This window comes from Bos grunniens, chromosome 16 (assembly GCF_055505025.1).
Source record: "Bos grunniens cultivar Pamir isolate PY7600 chromosome 16, Bosgru_T2T1.0, whole genome shotgun sequence".
NCBI lineage: Eukaryota > Metazoa > Chordata > Mammalia > Artiodactyla > Bovidae > Bos > Bos grunniens.
Window position 1 is genome coordinate 61,481,001 of NC_141180.1, and position 23,018 is coordinate 61,504,018.

General features: G+C 37.9%; 1 protein-coding gene across 3 annotated transcripts in view; it reads left to right on the top strand.

The window, feature by feature from the left end:
- USH2A (usherin) overlaps positions 1-23,018 on the top strand; it is a 300,571-nt gene that overhangs the window by 203,163 nt on the left and 74,390 nt on the right. For 2 of the 3 annotated variants that reach the window (XM_086345320.1, XM_086345318.1), the window contains exons 14-15: positions 8,316-8,511; positions 11,947-12,588. In XM_086345320.1, coding sequence (XP_086201446.1) covers positions 8,316-8,511; positions 11,947-12,588 — 838 coding nt within the window. Of the gene's footprint in view, positions 1-8,315; positions 8,512-11,946; positions 12,589-16,542; positions 17,785-23,018 lie in introns of those variants that run through there. The other variant, XM_086345319.1, reaches the window with a different exon arrangement.

The following is a 23,018-nucleotide window of genomic DNA, read 5'->3' on the forward strand; positions in this document are numbered from 1 at the left end:
ATGATCCAGGAAGGTCTCGCTCACATGGCTAGTGGTTGTCAAGCGGAATGTTAACTGGGGGTGATAGGAGAGGATGTTCTCCTCCACAGCTTCTCAAATCCTGCAACAGGATAGCTTGAGCATGCTTACATAGTGGCCTCAGGGTTCCAAGCCCATCTCAAGAGAATCAATTTAAAATCTCCAAGCGTTTCAAGCTTCTGTTTGCATCCTGTTTGCTGACTTAATACTGGCCAATTAATAAGTCAACTTAGGATAAATGTTAAAAATATTCTACCAAAGTGCATGGAAGCAGAAGAGTGTTGTATCTGACTTTTTGAAAGTGTAGTTTTAAAGGGAGGGGATCACACTTTTCTCTCTCTCTTGGTGGCCAGGAATTGGTATTAGAGTGTGGGTAGATTTATATTCCCTCACATAAAATGAAGGGAATCTACAGTGACTAGTACAGAAGTAAGCTTGTATTTTCAGGTAAATTTTGAGAAACTGATTACAATGAACTCATTTTATAATCTATAAAGCCTTTTATGACTTACTTTTAAAGCACATTTTAAGGTATGGATTATATAGAGAAGTTACAGACTACATGTATTAATGAAATGAGAGTAAATTTGTGCTATCTTATTTGCAGCCAGGTTTCTCATATGGAGATATCTGATGTTTACTGAAAAGATACCTTCATAAGACTGAAGTGTTTCACTGCTGCTGCTGCTGCTAAGTCACTTCAGTCGTGTCCGACTCTGTGCGACCCCATAGATGGCAGCCCATCAGGCTCCACCGTCCCTGGGATTCTCCAGGCAAGAACACTGGAGTGGGTTGCCATTTCCTTCTCCAGTGCATGAAAGTGAAAAGTGAAAGTGAAGTTGCTCAGTCGTGCCTGAATCTTAGTGACCCCATGGACTGCAGCCTACCAGGGTCCTCCATCCATGGGATTTTCCAGGCAAGAGTGCTGGAGTGAGGTGCCATTGCCTTCTCCAAAGTGTTTCACTAATCAAGGCAATATTGAACATTTTTTTAGATGAAGTATGTAAAAGATGACTGAGAGTTAGGTATAAAGAGGCAAAGTAGATGAGCAATAGGGGAGGGTGAGGAATAGGGAGAGACAAGACACAGAAATGGTAACTGACTGAATTACAGAACCTTTTGAAGATGTCTAGTAGTAGGAAAACTAAATAGATACTACAAATTGAAAAGTAGAGTTCTCACTCTTCTTTCACTCCAAATCTTTACTAAGATATATTACTTTTTTAAAATTTTATTTTATTTTTAAACTTTACATAATTGTATTAGTTTTTTTTTTTTTTAGAATAAGAGTTCCTATTCTGAAATTGATACATTAGTCAAGTTTCATGTCTAGAAAGATATAGGGCAGACCTCTTAGGTGGCAAGAAGATTCCCAAATGGAAGAACCAGAAATTTAGGGACAGGGTGACCATAAGAATGTCAGTATACATAGAATTTTTTAAAATGTAAGAAGCATATTTGTCCTTCAACAGAAATGGAATGAGGGTTCCAGGCAGTCTTACCTAAATTTTAAGAGGTAAGGAAGCTCCAGATGATACATGTCTTACATTTAAATAAGAATATAGCAAGATACAAAGAAGATAACGTTTTAGCACAGAATACACTTTTATTTATCTTTACCTTTTCCACTCATTCTTGCTCTAGATTTTTGTAAAGAGTACTCTTTACCCATGGGGAATACACAAGGTTATTCTTTAACAGAAATGCAAGGTATGTCCAATTTCTGAAGGTGCTTGCAATCTGGAGAACAAGACTAATATATATGAAACCAGAACTAGAAAATAAGGAATTTATTAAATGGTAATGAACTTGAAGTGTTATAAGGATATAATCAAAGATCTGTTAGATTTTCATGGCTATGTGTAATTCATCTGTTGTTTCTTCACTGGGGCTTCCCAATGTTTCAGCAGTAAAGAATCCGCCTATAGTGAAGGAGACACAGGAGACCAGGAGACACAGGTTTGATCTCCTGGAGGAGGAAATGGCAGCTCACTCAGTATTCTTGCCTGGAAAACCCTACGGACAGAGAAGCCTGGTGGGCTACAGCCCATAGGAGTACAAAGAATTGGACATGACTGAACATGAGCACAGTGTTGTTTAGTTACTAGGTCATGTCCGACCCTTTTGGGACCTCATGGACTGTAGCACACCAGGCTCCTCTGCCCATAAGATTTCCTAGGCAAGGATCCTGCACTGGGCTGCCACTTACTTCTCCAGGGGATCTTCCCAACCCAGAGATCTAACCTGTGCTTCGAGCATTGGAAAGCAGATTCTTTACCACTATACCACCTGGAGTAAGCGTCTTTTAATTTCGTGGCTGCAGTCACCATCTGCAGTGATTTTGGAGCCCAGAAAAATAAAGTCTGACACTGTTTCCACTGTTTCCCCATCTATTTGCCATGAAGTGATGGGACCAGATGCAATGATCTTCGTTTTCTGAATGTTGAGCTTTAAGCCAACTTTTTCACTCTCCACTTTCACTTTCATCAAGAGGCTTTTGAGTTCCTCTTCACTTTCTGCCATAAGGGTGGTGTCATCTGCATGTCTGAGGTTATTGATATTTCTCCCGGCAATCTTGATTCCAGCTTGTGTTTCTTCCAGTCCAGCGTTTCTCATGATGTACTCTGCATATAAGTTAAATAAGCAGGGTGACGATATACAGCCTTGACATACTGCTTTTCCTATTTGGAACCAGTCTGTTGTTCCATGTCCAGTTCTAACTGTTGCTTTCTGACCAACCTAGATAGCATATTCAAAAGCAGAGACATTAGTTTGTCAACAAAGGTTCGTCTAGTCAAGGCTATGGTTTTTCCTGTGGTCATGTATGGATGTGAGAGTTGGACTGTGAAGAAGGCTGAGCGCCGAAGCATTGATGCTTTTGAACTGTGGTGTTGGAGAAGACTCTTGAGAGTCCCTTGGACTGCAAGGAGATCCAACCAGTCCATTCTGAAGGAGATCAGCCCTGGGATTTCTTTGGAAGGAATGATACTAAAGCTGAAACTCCAGTACTTTGGCCATCTCATGCGAAGAGTTGACTCACTGGAAAAGACTCTGATGCTGGGAGGGATTGGGGGCAGGAGGAGAAGGGGACGACAGAGGATGAGATGGCTGGATGGCATCACTGACTCGATGGACGTGAGTCTGGGTGAACTCCGGGAGATGGTGATGGACAGGGAGGCCTGGCGTGCTGCGATTCATGGGGTCGCAAAGAGTCGGACGTGACTGAGCGACTGAACTGAACTGATACCACCTGGAAGGCCCTATAAGTAACTCATACCTGCCAGTAATGGTGCTTATTTTTTGGCCTCTTTCAACAACACAAGATATAACTGTACACACAGACATCACCAAATGGTCAATACTGAAATCACATTGATTATATTATTTGCAGCTGAAAATGGAGAAGCTCTATATAGTTAGCAAAAACAAGACTGGAAGCTGACGGTGGCTCAGATCATGAACTCCTTATTGCAAAAGTCAGATATATTGAAGAAAGTAGGGAAAACCACTAGGCCATTCAGATATAACCAAATCAAATCATTTATTTGATTTCTATACAGTAAAAATGACAAATAGATTTAAGGGATTAGATCTGATACAGTGCCTGAAGAACTATGGACAGAAGTTTGTGACATTGTACAGGAGGGCAGTGATCAAAAGCATCCCCAAGAAAAAGAAATGCAAAAAGGCAAAATAGTTGTCTGAGGAGGCCTTACAAATAGCTGAGAAAAAAAGAGAAGTGGAAGTAAAGGAGAAAAAGAAAAGTATACCCATCTGAATGCAGAGTTCCAAAGATTAGTAAGGAGAGATAAGAAAGCCTTCCTCAGTGATCAATGCAAAGAGATAAAGGAAAACAATAGAATGGGAAAGATAGAGATCTCTTCAAGAAAATTAGATACCAAAGGAGCATTTCATGCAAAGATGGGGCACAGTAAAGAACAGAAACAGTATGGACCTAAGAGAAGCAGAAGATATTAAGAAGAGATGGCAAGAATACACAGAAGAACTGTACAAAAAAGATCTTCATGACCCAGATAACCACGATGGTGTGATCACTCCCCTAGAGCCAGACATCCTGGGGTAGGAAATCAAGTGGGCCTTAGGAAGCATCAGTACGAACAAAGCTAGTGGAGATGATGGGGTTCCAGCTGCGGTAATTCAAATCCTAAAAGATGATGCTGTGAAAGTGCTGCACTGGATATGTCACCAAATTTGGAAAACTCAGCAGTGGCCACAGGACTGGAAAAGGTCAGTTTTCATTCTAATCCCAAAGAAGGACAATGCCAAAGAATGCTCAAGGTACTGCACAATTGCTCTCATTTCACATGCTAAAAAGGTCATGCTCAAAATCCTTTAAGCTAGTCATCAGCGGTACATGAAGTGAGAACTTCCAGATGTTCAAGCTGAATTTAGAAAAGGTAGAGGAACCAGAGATCAAATTGCCAACAACCATGGGGTCATAGAAAAAGCAAGATAATTCCAGAGAAACTCTACTTCTGCTTCATTGACTGCACTAAAGCCTTTGACTACGTGGACCACAACAAACTGTGGAAAATTCTTCAAGAGATGGGAATCCCAGACCACCTTACCTGCCTCCTGAGAAACCTGTATTCAGGTCAAGAAGTGACAGAACTGGTCATGGAAAATGGACTGGTTCCAGTTTGGGAAAGGAGTACGTCAAGGCTGTGTATCGTTACCCTGCTTATTTAATTTATATACAGAGTATATCATGGGAAATGCCAGGCTGGATAAAGCACAAGCTGGAATCAAGATTGCCGGAAGAGATATCAATAACCTCGGATATGCAGATGACACCACCCTTATGGCAGAAAGCGAAGGGGAACTAAAGAGCCTCTTGATGAAGGTGAAAGAGAAGAGAGAAAAATCTGGCTTAAACCTCAACTTTCAATAAATGAAGATCATGGCATCTGGTCCCATCACTTCATGGCAAATAGATCAGGAACCAATGGAAACACTTTTATTTTCTTGGGCTGCAAAATCACTGCAGATGGTGACTGCAGCCACGAGATTAAAAGATGCTTGCTCCTTAGAAGAAAATCTGTGACAAACCTAGACAATGTATTAAAAAGCAGAGACATTACTTTGCTGACAAAGATCCATATAGTCAAAGCTATGATTTTTCCAGTAGCCAGGTATGGATGTGAGAGTTAGACCATAAAGAAAGGTGAGCACTGAAGAATTGATGCTTTTGAACTGTGGTGTTGGAGAAGACTCTTGAGTGTCCCTTGGACTGCAAGGAGATCAAACTAGTCAATCCTAAAGGAAATCAACCCTGAATATTCATTGGAAGGACTGACCCTGCAGCTAAAGCTCCAATACTTTGGCCACCTGATGTGAAGAGCTGACTCATTGGAAAAGACCCTGATGCTGGGAAAGATATAAGGCAGGAAAAGAGGGGGACAACAGAGGATGAGATGGTTAGATCGTATCACTGACTTGATGGACATGGGTTTGAAATAGCTCTGGGAGATGGTGAAGGACAGGGTAGCCTGGTGTGCTGCAGTCCATGTGGTTGCAAAAACTCAGACATGACTGAGGGACTAAACAACAACAATAATTTTGTAGATCAAATCAAAGCCCTGCTTTGAGTAATAATCTGGATTCCATGGGGCTGGGTGAAAGTGGGGTTGGGATAGTCAGACACAAGGGGACAAGTTACTTTCCTTGCATATCTTTTTGACCTCTACATGTCTTTGATACTGTTTTTCATTATTTTCTATAGCTTTATATAGTACATGTATAAACCTTTGTTTTTCAGAGTGTTATACAGTTTGTGTCAATTATCTTATCCTTAAATAATGATTCCAGTGAGTTCCTATTTCCTAGATGAAAAATTAGGCAGTGATAGATCCTTTAAAATTATTTAGTATAAAACCCCTTCTCTGTACCTTTGTTACTGAATCCTAATCTCATGTGATATTTTTGCATATCCCAAGATTTTAAAGGTAAATCAAACCATGTCTTTCCACGTGTAGTTTACCTCCTTGTGTGGTAACATTGCATGCAAAGGTCGCAAGCTGATTCAGTCCGAGTTGAAGGGAGTCACCAGGAGACAAGCCAGTGGTTTCATAGTAGACTTAATGTCTGTATTCACATCTCTCATTAAAGTCCTAACTTGTTATTGAAATCTTCATACTTATTTCACATTTTGTATGTGTATATTCCCTTGTGAAAGGTTTTAGCTCTTTCTTTAACCAACATAGCATTACCTGTGCAGATAGTAGATGAGCATTTTATTTTATAGTCTATTTTCATTCTCAAGCAATAGCTCAAAGAAGAAAAGTGTTCCTTTAATCAGATAATGTTTTAGTTGACAGTGCTCTAAAACAAGTAACTTTTTAATATTTTTCAGTTCAGTTCAGTCATTCAGTCATGTCTGGACTCTTTGCGACCCCATGAATTGCAGCACGCCAGGCCTCCCTGTCCATCACCAACTCCCGGAGTTAACTCAGATTCACGTCCATCGAGTCAGTGATGCCATCCAGTCATCTCATCCTCTGTCGTCCCCTTCTCCTTCTGCCCCCAATCCCTCCCAGCATCAGAATCTTTTCCAATGAGTCAACTCTTTGCATGAGGTGGCCAAAGTACTGGAGTTTCAGCTTCAGCATCAGTCCTTCCAAAGAACACCCAGGACTGATCTCCTTTAGAATGGACTGGTTGGATCTCTTTGCAGTCCAAGGGACTCTCAAGAGTCTTCTCCAACACCACAGTTCAAAAGCATCAATTCTTCGGCGCTGAGCTTTCTTCACAGTCCAACTTTCACATCCATACATGACCACAGGAAAAACCATAGCCTTGACTAGACGGACCTTTGTTGGCAAATAATGTCTCTGCTTTTGAATATGCTATCTAGGTGGGTCATAACTTTCCTTCCAAGGAGTAAGCATCTTTTAATTTCATGGCTGCAATCACCATCTGCAGTGATTTTGGAGCCCCCCAAAATAAAGTCTGACACTGTTTCCACTGTTTCCCCATCTATTTGCCATTAAGTGATGGGACCAGATGCCATGATCTTCGTTTTCTGAATGTTGAGTTTTAAGCCAACTTTTTCATTCTCCTCTTTCACTTTCATCAAGAGGCTTTTAGTTCCTCTTCACTTTCTGCCATTAGGGTGGTGTCATCTGCATATCTGAGGTTACTGATATTTCTCCCGGCAATCTTGATTCCAGCTTGTGCTTCTTCCAGCCCAGCATTTCTCATGATGTACTCTGCATAGAAGTTAAATAAGCAGGGTGACAATATACAGCCTTGACGTACTCCTTTTCCTATTTGGAACCAGTCTGTTGTTCCATGTCCAGTTCTAATTGTTGCTTCATGACCTGCATACAGGTTTCTCAAGAGGCAGTTCAGGTGGTCTGGTATTCCTACCTCTTTCAGAATTTTCCACAGTTTATTGTGATCCACACAGTCAAATACTTTGGCATAGTCAATAAAGCAGAAATAGATGTTTCTCTGGAACTCTCTTCCTTTTTCCATGATCCAGTGGATGTTGGCAATTTGATCTCAGGTTCCTCTGCCTTTTCTAAAACCAGCTTGAACATCTGGAAGTTCACAGTTCACGTATTGCTGAAGCCTGGCTTGGAGAATTTTGAGCATTACTTTACTAGCATGTGAGATGAGTGCAAATGTGCGGTAGTTTGAGCATTCTTTGGCATTGTCTTTCTTTGGGATGGGAATGTAAATCAGTTAAATTCACTCGATATGGTTAAATCATAATATAAATGAATCATAAATATGCTGAAATATTCCTGAATGGAGTTGTGTGAAAAAAACATTGTAAAGATCATTATCAGTAGGCATAAATGGATGCTGTTATGAACTTTATTTTAAACATTGTTAAAACTTTGATGGGATGATATTATAGAAAGATTCTTAGTTGAAGCATCAGCATGCACAGAACAAGTCTGGATCAAGGAGTAAAGGAGAGGAATGAAAAAGTTATGGGTAAAAGACTAACTTAACTACGGTCCATTTCTATTTTCAGTCTCCCCATGACTATATTTTGATTTTTTCATAAGGTGCTGAAGGCTTAATTCCACTTCCCTTTTAGTCGTATACTACTGACTTCCATGGGTTTATTTTCATTCAGTTCTATATATTCACCCTGCTGAAGCTCTCCCATGTTTCTGTGTCAGGAAGAAAAATACCTTATTACCCTCTTGTCTGTTTCACATTTAAAGTTTTTTCCTCCCCGCCCTCCCTGTCTTGTACCTAATGAGCAAATTATCTAAAAATAGATACGTTCATCATTCTACAAAATGTTGTATCTTCTCTAGATCGGAGGCCAGTGTAATTGTAAGAGACATGTGTCTGGCAGACAGTGCAATCAGTGCCAGAACGGATTCTACAACCTCCAGGAGTGGGATCCTGATGGCTGCAGTCCGTGCAACTGTAATACCTCTGGGACAGTGGATGGAGATATTACCTGTCACCCAAATTCAGGCCAGTGCAAGTGCAAAGCAAATGTTATTGGTATGTAATGCAGAAGTTTGCAGTCACATCTCTATTACCATCTGGAATAAAATCCTCTATTTGATTTCTTCACTGAAGAGTAAAGCAAATTTCCTTGCTCAAGGCAGGCTGGGAAAAAAAAAAAAACAATTTGGATGAAATTAACTGTCTAAAAATGACTAAATTAATAATTCTCTCAAGCTGCAGCTTGAAGCTTAGTTTAATCAATCCTTTAGAAGTTTCTTTATTCCGTAGATGCAATAGTTCACATGGTCCCATACTAATAAGTCATAGAAAAATATAATTTACTTACTTCATAGATGTTTCTTTTAGAGAATTAGCACTTTTCAAAATGTTTTACACTTAATGAGTTCTAAGCAAATCATTTCCATGCTAGTTTTCTTAATAGACTAAAATAAATGGATTTTTTTCAAAATGTTCTGTGCTACAGGGTCCTTTGTGATAAATCTTTCCATTTTTTTCTATTATATTTCTTTGAACTGTTCCTATGAAATGCAAAATAAGTCAACATAATTCCACAGATCATGTATATTGCTAGGGTTAGTTATAAAGGGCCACATAATTTTAATTTTGTAATTCAGCACCAAGCTGATTATAATAAACAGCTACCTTTGGTGTTATTTATCATTTTTTTATACAAGACGTGCTTTTTTGTTTGTTACTCCCACAGGTATTTTTCAGAAATTAGATTTGATTATAGCAATTTATTACACCCAACATTTTTGAGGGGAACCACAGCCACATAAGGACAAAATTTATCAAGTGCCCGAAATGCACTATGTACATAATGCACTTTGAAATTTTGATATATGAGAATATTATAAGAGGAAAGTTTCCTGATAAAGTAAGTCTTATATTGTAACTGAACATGTCTTGGTTTGTATAGGAAGTTTAAAAAAGACCTTTACCTTTCTATTGTCATTCAAGACACCAAGTCTTCCATGGTTTTTCTTATACTGACCCTAACCTTATGATAATAAAAACATGCCTGGCAGACACACAAATACACACGCCTGCAAACATGCATATATACAAACATGTGAACATATTATTCGGAATAACATTTTCATTTCTGTGATATAACACTAAAGCAAATTCTTTACCTTTTATATATATGAGTATACATTTGCCATTTTGTACAATACAGCTAGACAAACATTTTAATTTAATACAAAAGAATATGGGCCTGCTTTATATTATACAAGATTTCTCTGGTTCAAAGAAAGATTAAATCAGAATCTTTATCATAACTTGCCCTTATGCATTTCAAGCATACAAAAACTAACTTTTCAGGAAAAAAAAGAGTAACTTATAAATAGAAGCATGCTTTTGTATAAGTGCTATCTGTGATAGTGAATGAAGTTTTTCATGTTCAATCTATATAGAATCCTATGTTCTTTGATATAAGATATACTTTAAATTCAAGATGTGAAAACAAAATTTAAAGAGAGATCTTTAGGGACAGTCAAATGGTTACATCTCTGTATCAGTAAAATCTTTCCTGTGATAGTTTCCAGAGCTTAAGGAAGAAAAACATCACACGTTACTTGGAATTTATTACAAACTTGCTGTCATTTACCTGTTTTATTGGATGATCTTGGTAGTTTTCTGCAGGAAAATATAAATACATATTTTTGAAGATGAAATCATCAGTTTGACATTATTAACTCTAGAGTTACTTCTGCATATGCATTATATTTTTTAATAAAAATGTAAACTAGATATGTCTATATGTTTCTTTTCCTAATGGGACTACAAGTAACTATTCAATTTTACTTTGTTCGTATGATTAAGAAAACAACAGAAAATACAAGTGTATGTTGTCTGTATTTCAGAAAGCAAACTGTTAGATTTCACAAAACTGTTAAATCTTACTAATGATTCTATCACCAGTAAAATACATTAGCACCAATAATTTTATTAAAGTAGGTCATTCATCTAGAATAAAAAGGGAGAAGAATGTGAATTAAATGCCAAGTGTGCTAACTCGCCTGTACTTGTTAACACTGAATGTGATGCCCCGTAGGCCTTCCTGAGTATCGTTAGGAATAGATTACCTGTCAGGAATATGTATGGCATATTCAAATAAGCACTGCGCATATTTTTGAAACTGATATGATATGAATCCATGTAGACCAATTTTAATAGTTCAAAATGAGTCATAATTCTTGTTAACAATACAGTTATTTTTAAAATTTGCAGCAATAGTGGTCCTTTTTTATTTTCCTTATTGAAATTAAATGATATGCCTTAGGTGAGTCATTCATCACTGTTAAAGAATTTGCCTTCCATTGGAGTTCTTGAATTTTTATCCATATATATACTTATATATTATGCATTTCCTTCTGGTTTAGGAAATGCTTTTCTGCATATGGGCTCCTGACTGTGTTTTCGACTGTTATTTTAAGACTAATTGTTTAATGCTGTTATAGCTTGAAATGTTTCAGTTGATTCAGCCTCACATAGTCCGTTATTTAAATCATGCATATATGAAAACTAGCTAAAGAAAGCATTTTGCATCTCAACATTTACTACTCAAGAATATTTTTTATTCCTTTGCATTGTAGTACTCTTTTGTGAAACTCAACAAAGTTGTCAGATTTAAGTATAGGTGATAAAACATTTTTCTCAGTTTGTGAAATGTATATATGTATATACTCCTTTAAGTAGAAATAATACAAATAGCAGAATTTACTTAGTGTTTAAAGAGGTAAGTTCTGAATCACACAATATGACAAGTAATGTGATTGCTTTATGAGCCAAGGAGAGCATAATTTATACTAATTGAAAATGATAAAATACAGGAGTGTATAAAAGCATTGAAATAAAATTGCTCTGGATAACTTTTATTTATATTAATTATTTAAATGTGTGATATTCAGAAGTAAGATGTGTACTCTTTGAACAAAATAGTTATCAGGTTAACATTTATTAAACATTTTGAATGGATTCTGATTTCTCAGAAAATAACTTATGCAGTAATGCATAATTCTTCTGTATGGCTTTGAAAATGTATTTCACTCTCAACTTTTTAATGAACATACTTTGTTAAGATAAAATAAGCATGATGGTTTTAATATAGTTAAATAATTTCAAAGTAATAGTTCTGATGTTTGTTATAGGAAAAGAGTTCCAGTATGTGTAACAGAAGCAACATTTGCATTAAGAATTTTTCTTTGAATTAAGTAATAAATAAAATCTTATAAAGCACATTGCAAAAATTAATGTGGTATGTGGGCACCAAATTAAATATTGCCATCATATTTTGACTATACTATCAGCCCTCTCTGGCATTACTTGTGAAGAAAACACTCAACGTTTTATTGTGTCTGTATTAAATGTCTGTAACAGCATTGTTTGCACTTCGACTATCTTGAAAACTTGAATGGAGTTATTTTCACATCTCTACCTTTTTGAACATATTTTTCTCTTTAGGGCTCAGATGTGATCACTGCAATTTTGGGTTTAAATTTCTCCAAAGTTTTAATGACGATGGATGTGAGCCCTGCCAGTGTAACCTCCACGGCTCAGTGAACAGACTCTGCAATCCTCTTTCTGGGCAGTGTGAGTGCAAAAAGGAAGCCAAAGGACTTCAATGTGACACCTGCAGAGAACACTTTTACGGACTGGACGCCACCGGTTGTAAGGCCTGTGACTGTGATGTGGCGGGGTCCCGGCCTGGGACGGTCTGTGATGCTTGGACAGGACAGTGCGTCTGCAAGCCCAACGTTGGGGGAAGACGCTGCAGTGAGTGTGTGGAGGGGTACTTCTACCAGCCGCAAAACCGTTCTTTCCTCTGCCTGCCTTGTAACTGCGATAGGACTGGGACCGTAAATGGCTCTCTGCTCTGTGACAAATCGACAGGACAGTGTCCCTGCAAATTAGGAGTAACAGGTCTTCACTGCAATCAGTGTGAGTCTCACAGGTACCATCTGACCATTGGCAGTTTTCAGGGCTGCCAGATGTGTGAGTGTGATCCCCTGGGGACATTACCTGGGACCATTTGTGACCCACTCAGTGGCCAGTGCCCATGTTTGCCTAACCGTCAAGGAAGAAGGTGTAATCAGTGTCAACCAGGTAAGAGAAATGTGTTACATTTTCGGTACAAGAAGACTTACTTTTCATTCTGCATCAGGTGATTCCTCTTTGCTTCTCAGTTAGGACTTTGAAAAAAATAATCTCCAATACAACTGTTGCATTTATATTGTTATCTAATACAGATATAACTATTTGGTCTATTAAAGATTATGGACATATTTGTGTTTCTATATTGGGGTGACCATTTAGATAAATGCCACATTCAGACACTTAATAATTGAGACTTTTATTTCATTTCTCAACTTGAATTAAATCCCCTTTTAGCAACTAAATAAAAGCTAAGAAAAGCAAGAATATATTTTATATTCCAGATAAAGGAAACTTGTGTTGATTATCTGAACAATGCTAGATACTCAGATGATGAACTTTCTTAATAAATGCTAAGTGTTTTTATTGAATGAGCTATATGTCCTGGCATCATACAGAAACATCTAAAATTACTTTTTTTTTTTAAATTTAAGGCTTTATTTACATTTTCCCTTGTGACTCACTGGTAAAGAATCCACCTGCAGTGTGGGAGACCTGGGTTCGATCCCTGGATTGGGAAGATCCCCTGGAGACAGGAATGGCTACCCACTCCAGTATTCTTGCCTGGAGAAGTCCATGGACTGGATAGTCCACAGGGTCGCAAAGAATGAGTGACTTTCGCTTTCACTTTCATTTACATTTTTATTATTTTTTAAAATTTTTTGGGCTTTTCTGGTGGCTCAGTGGTAAAGAACCTGCCTGCCAATGTAGGAGACATGGGTTTGATCACTGGATCAGGAAGATGCCTTGGAGAAAGAAGTGCAGCCCACTCTGGTATTCTTGCCAGGGAAATTCCATGGAAGAAGGAGCCTGGCAGGGTACAGTCTATGAGGTCATGAAAGAGTCTGACACAATTTAGTGATTAAACAACAAAAAAAGTTGATTTACAGTGTGGTGGTAGTTTCTGCTGTACAGCAAAGTGAATATATCCATTCTTTTTTAGATTCTTTTCCCACAGATGTAGAAAAGAAACCTATGGTTACTCAGTGAGTAAGGGGGAGGGTAAATTGGGAGGTCAGGATTGGCATATGCACACTCCTATATATAAAGTAGATACCTAATGAGGACCTATTTTATAGCACAGGGAACTCAGTACTCTCTAGAATTATTTTTAAAAGCCATTAAATTAATAAAATAGGCTACTATTTAGTCCTACTGTGTCCATCTTTCCAGATTTCCCAACTGGAAGAAAAATGGACCCTATCCATGGCTTTCTCCTTGCCTTTATATAATTTAATGATTTAATTAAAGCAATATACTTTCTTTATAGTACATTCATCATGATGTTATGATAAATGTAAATATTTATCAGTTGTTTAACAGCTGTACTAATCATTGTCCTGTCTAGCAAAATCAACTCTGAGTTATCTGAACCTGTGAAAATGAGGGTAATACAAATTTAAAAGGGTGATTTGCCTCCCAGAGAGGATAAGACTAAAGTCTTATTTTGCATAACAAGGAATTCAGCTCAGAAGAATTGGACAAAACCTCTCCCTTGACATTGGTCAGTATAACAAATAAACCCAAAGAGACCGAAAAGAATTGATAAATAGTTCATTTCCTTTAAGATAAAATATCAGAAAAAAATTCAAACTAGCTTCAACATAAGTGGAGGCTTTATGATCACTGAATGTTCCATAAAACCTGACATGGAGCAAATGCAGTCAGGACTTAGAAACTAGAAAGCTCCCATTGATATAGATTCAGTCATTCATTCATTTATTCCCAGCCTCTGTCTCTTTCTGCAGATGGGCACCTTTTGCTTCTCTTACCCTCTCTGTGTGATTGTATGGTCACTGCTGTCCCCCAAGTTTGCTTGCGGTTCTAATTCCAGCTATAGAGACATTAGCTGCTTCTTGGTTACAGTTTCAGGAAGGAGATTCTAATTGACTCTCATTGACTGAGTTTTGTTAGGGTGGCCATGTCTGTGGCAGTTCACTGTGACCAGTGTCAGGATCACCTAAAATAAGCATGGCTTCTAGGAATCACTCCTTCAGCTAGGAGCAAGGTGGTAAGTATCCCAGGAAACAGAAAGATAATTGAGAGTTGAGCAGATAACCTACCTGACAGCTGCAGCATATTATGACTTGCAGCTTCAGATTTATCCTTCCAAATGTGCAATCATTTTTTCATATTCTAAGGGTTTTTTTTTTTTTTCCTATTTGTTAACACTTCAGTTCTGGAAATAATGTAATCCATTTCTGCACAAATAGCCATGATTTATATATCCTTCTTTGTAAGTAAGCCAGCAAAAGTTAATAGAGCAAATGTAATATGCTTTTGACTTGTTGTCCACTGTTAAAGTTTATTTAGTGTTTCATTCTGACCTAGAATATAGTGATGCAATAGAATTAGAGATCAATGGACTCAAATCACAACAGGAGGGTCAGGGCTTCAAATCCTCTTGTGGACTAATACATTCAGTGGAAAAAAGAAACTGATAGATTCCTTGGATAAAGTTCTATTGGAGAGTTTTAGTGCCTAGACATGTCTAAGAGATTCCTAGAAAATTAAGCAGAGGCAGATTTTTCAAGAAAAGAAATATAATCAATCATATTATAGGGTATAACTGTGAAATAGATTTATACAGTCATAATAAAATAATCTGTGAATACTGATTTAAGCAACTAATGGGATTATTGAGGAGGAGGTATAAAGAGCTAAATATTCATTTTCTAAAGTGGAAAGACAGTAGTATAAATGTTAGAAGTTGAGATGTAACAGTATATGTATGTTACTCAGAAACAGAAATGAAAGTCAGAAGAAACAGCTATAGGAGTTGAAGGTGGCTACTGTAGGCAGGGAAATTTCTGGGAGAAGGATGGAGAAGCAAGATTCCACTTTACATTGTGTCTTTAAATTCTATTTGATTTTAAAAACTGTATGTAAATGTTGATAAAAATTAAATTGCAGTATTGGAAAATCATGCTCAATCCTCATGGTCTCCTGACCACTTTCTTTTGGGGATTTATCTGGTATAGTGTTGTTTTTTAGGAGAATAGTTTCTTAATAACTATTTGCCTGAGTACAGATGTCACAAAACTCTTCTGCAAAGGTATATGGCAAGCTGTTCTCTCTTTTAAGGAGGATACAGAATGAGGATCATCACTATTAATGAAAATCATTATCATATTTAAAGTAACCTTGTATTTTGTTTACTTGTACAGTTGTCTTATTTCCCTTGTTTGAGTTCAACATCTTGAGAGTAAAGGTTATATTATTCAACTTGACATTGACATTGAAGTCGCTCAGTCGTGTTTGACGCTTTGCAACCCCATGGAATGTGGCCTGCCAGGCTCCTCTGTCCATGAAGATTCTCCAGGAAAGAATACTGGAGTGGGTTGCCATTTCCTTCTCCAGGAGATCTTCCCAACCCAGGGATCGAACCCAGGTCTCCTGCATTGTAGGCAGATGCTTTACTGTCTGAGCCACCAGGGAAATTATTCAACTTACATAGCCTTACATAGCCATACACAACAACATAATATCGTGCTGTATGTGCTTAGTCACTCAGTCATATCCGACTCTTTGTGACCCCATGGACTGTAGCCCACCAGGCAAGAATACTGAAGTGGGTTGCCATGCCCTCCACCAGGGAATCTTCCCAACCCAGGTATCAAACCCAGGTCTTCTGCATTGCAGGTGGATTGTTTACCATCTGAGCCACCAGGGAAGCCATAATACTAATATATTGTATATTGCATGCACCCAGTAAGTGGTTTGATTAATTGAAATGAGAAATAATCAGGACTTTTACCAAGAGCATCTGTATTATGTAGGGTTCTCCAGAGAAACAGAACCAATAGAAGATGTATGTGTGTGTATATGTGTTTGTGTATTTTTTCCCCACTGAATATATCATTCCATGGGAAGGTCTGAACTCCTGACCTATTGTTTTGATTTCAGCCTGTCTACCTGTAGTCCTGTTGCACAGCTCTATCCTAGAAGTTTTGCAGCTTACTGAAGATTTCCTTCGCATGTCTCCTATATTGGATACCTGGTGCCCTGAAGCCTATGTTTTCTTTTTTTTTCTTGGTTTATTTGTGTATTTGGTAGAATAAATGCTTCAGTAGCTTCTGAGTAAGAGTACAGGGAGGAAAGTGGTTTGTTATTTATTTTTTTAAGGAATTTTGAACATCTGAAATTATCTCAATTCTATACATGGAGCTATTTGAAAATTTACCATTGTATGGAATCATTTTCACTCAACAAATTTATTTCACCATTATCTTCTAGCAGTACCAACCTGATTCTTCCTTCTTTCTTTTCTTTTTTTTTTTAACATTCCAGAAGTTTTACTCTTTCTATATCCTTCATTTCATGATGAGATGCTTTTTGTTAAATAATTTTTCTGGGAGTTCACTGGGACCTTTTTTCTGTAGATTAATGTTTTTATGTCTGGGAAAATCAATAAAAACACCTTCATAGACAAATCTAGACCAGTGTTTGACTGAGCAAATGGACATCAAATCTCTCCAAGTGGACCATAAAATTTACCATCACAGACACCAGTTCATATCATCCCATGGTCAGGATAGCAGTTCATCTCTGTACCTGTTGAGTACAAACCCTCTCTGGTTTAACCTCTAAAGAGAAAACTCACTGTCTTCTCTCGAAACATTATAGGGAGAACCTTCCGTTTGGGGAAAGTCACACCTGCCTTCAGAACTCTCTGAAGCCTTCAATTTTACCTTTTTCCCCCCAGAGTTATACAAACTTGCATCAAGTAGCTTATTATTGGCCTGTCTACCTTAGGTGCTTGGCTTTTACTTGTAGATATCTGTCCTTGACTGCCATTTCCTCTTCTGTTCTTTTTTATTTCCTTTTATTTAATTTTTTGGACTTTAGAAGGAAAATGGTTCAATAATCATGCTTAACTGAAAATGTTACCACAGTATTTTCTGGGTTGTAATCTTTTCAAATCAAAATCCTTGCAGCCATCCTTGGTGGTTTTTCCCACAACTCTTATCTCTTCTTTCAAAATCAGTCTTGTTTGTTTCACCTTTGGATATATCCAGTATTTTACCACTTCTTACCACACTCAGTTATCCATCTGGGTCCATGCCATGGTCATTTTCCTCCTGGACTATCCTAGTAGCTGCCTGAAGTCCCTGTTTCTCCTCTTTATCCTTCTCCAGTCACTCCCCAACATACAGCCAAAGTGATGCTGTTCAAGCTTCAGTCAGATCGCATCACGCCACCATGCACTGGCTTTCCATGATTGTAAGGCAACAGCAGAGTTGATGGACTCTAATGGCCCCTATGATCTGTGACGCCCATGAACTCGTTTTCAGAAGACGGTTTATTCCTGTCCAGCCTACAAGTCTCACTGCTTTCCACAGATTGTTCAGTGGTCTCTACCCGGGCTTAGAACACACCTCCATAGCGGGGGGTCCATATATAGTTCCTGAACTAGTGAGTAACTGCATTGAAAAACTACCTCAATGCTCAGCTCTTATTAGCATGAGATTATTGCAAACCACGGAGTGCTTCTTCAGCTACACATAGGGAGAATATGGCTTTCTGCCTTGCAAGGGAAGAAAGAAAATGGTAGCTTAATGAGTTAATGCATTTTTTGGATAATGTAAGATAGTTTGTACACTTATGTGTAGCCTATGGAAAAATCAAACTGTGTTTGTGGCCCTCTTTTTTTTTTTTTCTGTTTTATATTCTTCTAGCTTCAGATACTACTCTGAATTTTGTTTTCTGGGTTTTATCATCTCTTCCCGTGAAATTTACATTGAAAATAGAAACCCAGAGCCTGAAGTATCTTCATTATAAACAGATGCCTCACAGTTGTCAGCCCTGCAGTGGGCACATTAAAATGCACTGCTGCGATCAGAAAACTTTCTCTCTACTTCTTTAAAGACATCTGAGAAATCTAGATCATATTCTATGGGGGAGACAACTGCGCTGATGTGTGTGCGTGAGCCTCGGGTTATGGAGGGAGCAGGATGGCGTAGAGGGGTGAACCAGTAGCCCAAGAATCCAGCCCGCCTTTTCCATCTGTGATTGTAAATGTTAGTGACCATCCTAGACCAGTACACATAGACTCTTGTCCTACTTTCTTAAAAAACATTATTAAGGAAGGTGCATATAATGGAACCTCATGTATTATTAACCTAACCTTACTAGGAATGTACAAGGAATAGGCTTAATTCAACGAAAATTTATAGGCAATTTGTTAAAGCAGCAGTGCACATTAGAAGGTACATTAGAGCCACATTGGTTTTAATATGCCATTCAATAACTCGAACAGAGGTTAAAAATGCTGCTTAACCTCCATTAAGTATTTTAAAAATGCTTTAATTTAAAATTATTTGGAGTGTGTGTACATATATGAATGTACACATACCCACTCTCATAAATAGAGTGCTGAATATGTTTTCCTGGTTCGTTTTTTCAGCACTGGATGACCTCATAACATTCGGCAGCAGGCACTTAATCAGAGACCAGGCCGAGAAAAGCAGGGAACAGTGTCAAGGCATTCCCAGCCAGTGACCCACCCTTGTCCTTGAGAACTAGAGGCAGAGAGGGTTTATTGAGGACTCTGCAGCTTTGGAATAACATAAAGGCTAATTTATAATGAAAACAGCTTCACATGACATGTTTTGTGTTAATAAGACAATTCCTCATGCTTCCCTCTGGTATTTACTTTGGGTTTGCTTTTATAACTCAAATAGACCATTAGAAAGTAAAGCAAAGTATCTTGTTTCATTAAGAAGCATATCATATTTGTTAAGAAATGAGCTCATAAACCAGAATTGCATGCAAGACCCCACCAATGCAATTGGAATTAGATGGCTGATACTCCATTAAAAATCAGTGCCTCAAAGTTGAAATCTGATTATGACACATGTCCCTGAGTTTGGTGAGATGGCTTCTCCTGATTAACATGTTTTTCACAGAAAGACCACAGAATAAGAGCCTTTCCCTTAATAAACCACCAGGAAAGAATATTGTCAGAGGAAATATGGACCACAATGCTACCCACATCTGGGGAGAAAAAAGGATTTTGATAGGTCATTATTTAAATTTTAGGAAAACCTCACTTTCATTGAAAACTGCCTAGTAAAAATTGCAATGATGGAATGGATAATATTTGCTGAATGTATATGTTTGTCAAACCCTGGAATTGAGTGTTACCCAAAAAAATCCCATTTAATATACACACTATTTCTATGATGGAAGGACCAGTATTGTTTTGTTAGGGGAAATGAGGTCTCATTAAGTGGAAAAGTTATTTACAATTCCACATCCATCTGACCTCATATTCTGCACTCTGAAAGAGTAAAGCTTTTTTCCAATAGCTCATTGTTTCTCATAGACATTCACTTAAATATTTGAGGCTGGGTTGAAATACATACTCTTACAAGTGTTTGTAACCTCTCCCCACCCTCAAACTCATGTCAGTCCATGATTCCTGCTACTGCTTCAGGTAGGGTATTTCATTTCTTTTGCTGAATCAGAGTAACAGTCACAAAATTAAAATTGATGGAGTTATGGGAGGTGATCAGATAATGAAGAGCTGACTGAAGAGTCTAGAATTGGGATTACTTTATGGACTAAGTTGAGGAAATGTTTGGGATGATTGCCCGCTACAGGGTACTTTGGAACATACATCTGATAAATATTGTGACTGGGAAAAGTGAGAACAAAGAAAACACAATTTTGCTGTGCTGTGGATTATGAATATGCAGATATATCTGTGCTCTGTAATCTCTAAGACTTAATCGGAGCTGCCTTTATATTCTTTTATGTTACTGGATTTAATTCTTAGAGAATGAACATATGAAAGTTTCTCATGGCTCCTCACATAAGTATGAAAACCAGGTTTTTTTTTATAAAACAAAGTCCAATAGAATAATTTCCCTTATTGGAACATAATATTATACTCTTTGTTCTAATAACTGGAGACATATTTTGGGGGTGATATTTTCTTTCTGAAACTCTGTTCCATTCCTTGATATGGTAAGGATTACAGTTTTAATTGATCAATTGATCATGCTTATTCATACACATTTCCTGCTATTTTCCCTGATATCCGACCTCTTCCAACCAGTCACTCTCATGACTTACAGATTTATGTTTACCATCTTCTTTTCATTGTTAAAGAGATCATATGATATTGTAGAGAGTAACATATCCTCCCTTTCATCCTTTCAGCCATATGTCCATTTCCTTCACATATCCATTTTTCAATTAACATCTGTTGAATAAATTACTGTACACGGGGGCCTCTGCTGCTATAAGATATACAACCATAAACATATTAAAGCATTACAGTTTAGTAGGGGAAACTGATTCATGTAAATATAACACATTTGTGATAAGTGTGGTATTAGAAATGCAAAGATACAGAAGTAGTAAAATGAAGGGACTGATTAACTCCTGAAGGAAAGGGAGACCTAAAGATCTTAGTTGCGTTTCCTGAGCTGAATTTTTAAAATAAATAAAATTAAAAAAAAATAGAACTTGGCAAAGTATTCAAGTAGGGGTAACAGTCCAGGAAGAAGCAATAGGAGCAGGGAATTTAAATATATCAATCAGTTCAGTTGCTCAGTTGTATCCAACTTTTTGTGATCCCATGGACTGCAGCACGCCAGGCTTCCCTGTATATTACCAATTCCCGGAGCTTGATCAAACTCGTGTCCATGCTGTCCAACCATCTTGTCCTCTGTCATTCCCTTTTCCTCCTGCCTTCAATCTTTCCCAGCTTCTGGGTCTTTTCCAATGAGTCAGTATTTCACATCAGGTGCCCAGAATATTAGAGCTGCAGCTTCAATTAAATATATATCTAATGGAAAATGAGTTTTTCAAATGCTTAAAGAGAAACAGTAGCTTTAGATGAATAATAATATTTATGAATGTATTTGCTAACATTTGGTCAAATCTGTGAACAATAATTTTAGCATTTGGTTGTTCAGTCACTAAGTCACGTCTGACTCCTTGTGACCCCATGGACTGCAGTAAGGCAGGCTCCCTTGTCCTTCACCATCTCCTGGAGTTTGCTCAAACTGATGTCCCTTGAGTCAGTGATGCTGTCCAACCATCTCATCCTCTGCAGTCCCCTTCTTTTGCCTTCAATCTTTGCCAGGATGGAGGTCTTTTACAATGAGTTTGTTCTTTGTATCAGGTAGGCAAAGTATTAGAGCTTTAGCTTCTGTCCTTCCAATGAATATTTAGGGTTGATTTCCTTCAGGATTGACTGGTTTGATCTCCTTGCAATCTAAGGGACTCTCAAGAGTCTTCTCAAACAACACAGTTCAAAAGCATCGATTCCACAGCACTCAGCCTTCTTTATGGTTCAACTTTTACATCCATACATGACTATGGAAAAACTGCAGCCTATGCAGACCTTTGTTGGCAAAGTGGCATCTCTGCTTTTTAATACTCCATCTGGGTTGTCATAGCTTTCCTTCGAAGGAGCAAGTGTCTTTTAATTTCATGGCTGCAGTGATTCTGAAGCCTTAGAAAATAAAATGTCACTGCTTCCACTTTCCCCCCTTCTATTTGTGATAATTTTAGCATTATTTTCAAACAAAACCCCTAAATGGAGGAAAATTGTTATTATTTTAATTTGAAAATTAGCATCATCTTCTCCACTTCATTTTGAAGTGATTGATTTGAAAAATCGTTTCTCCAGTAGTCTTGTTGCCTGGGGTAGGTGAGTCACACATTCCTCCCTAGACTCTTCTCTTAATATAGTGTCCATTCTCTGGTTTAAGGTGAGAATTGTATCTTCTAAATGGCTTATAATTAGTGCTTAGCCTCAGTTCTGCCCTCCTTTTCTGCGTAAGGCCTAGAGGTTAAACTTGTTTTCTCTCTCCCATTTCCAGACTTCAGCAAAGCCTAGTTGTTCATGGTCCTCAGGAGGGACATTGCTAGGAAATGGGCTCTTCTTTTATGCCCAGGACAGGTACTGTGCTGTGCAAATAGCCACTAGGATAGCACACCAACTGCCTGGCTAATAACTTTGAACTCTAAGGATGCTGTAAGCCTGGATAAGCAATACTCTTTTATGATACAAACGACTTTTTGCCTTAGCTGTATAACACATTGTTTCCCACCTGAGACTTATCTTATCTGGGACCAGGAGTTGGCAAAAGAAAACGGAGGGAAAAAAGAAACTTTAGTGGGCTCCTGTGTGCTCTCTATGTGTGAACTCCTAGCCCTGAGTAACGGAAGGTTAATACTTTCGTCCTAATGACTGTGTTTTAGAACGTGTTATAAAATCACCTGTGGAAAGGAATTTCTAAAAGATCAGTTAAAAGGATGCAGACATACAGATGGGGAACATGAAGAAGAGCTAATGGAGGGAGATCAGGAATGTATTGAAAAAAAAAAAGAAATTAAGGTCAGTTATCTTTAAGCTGCACTCC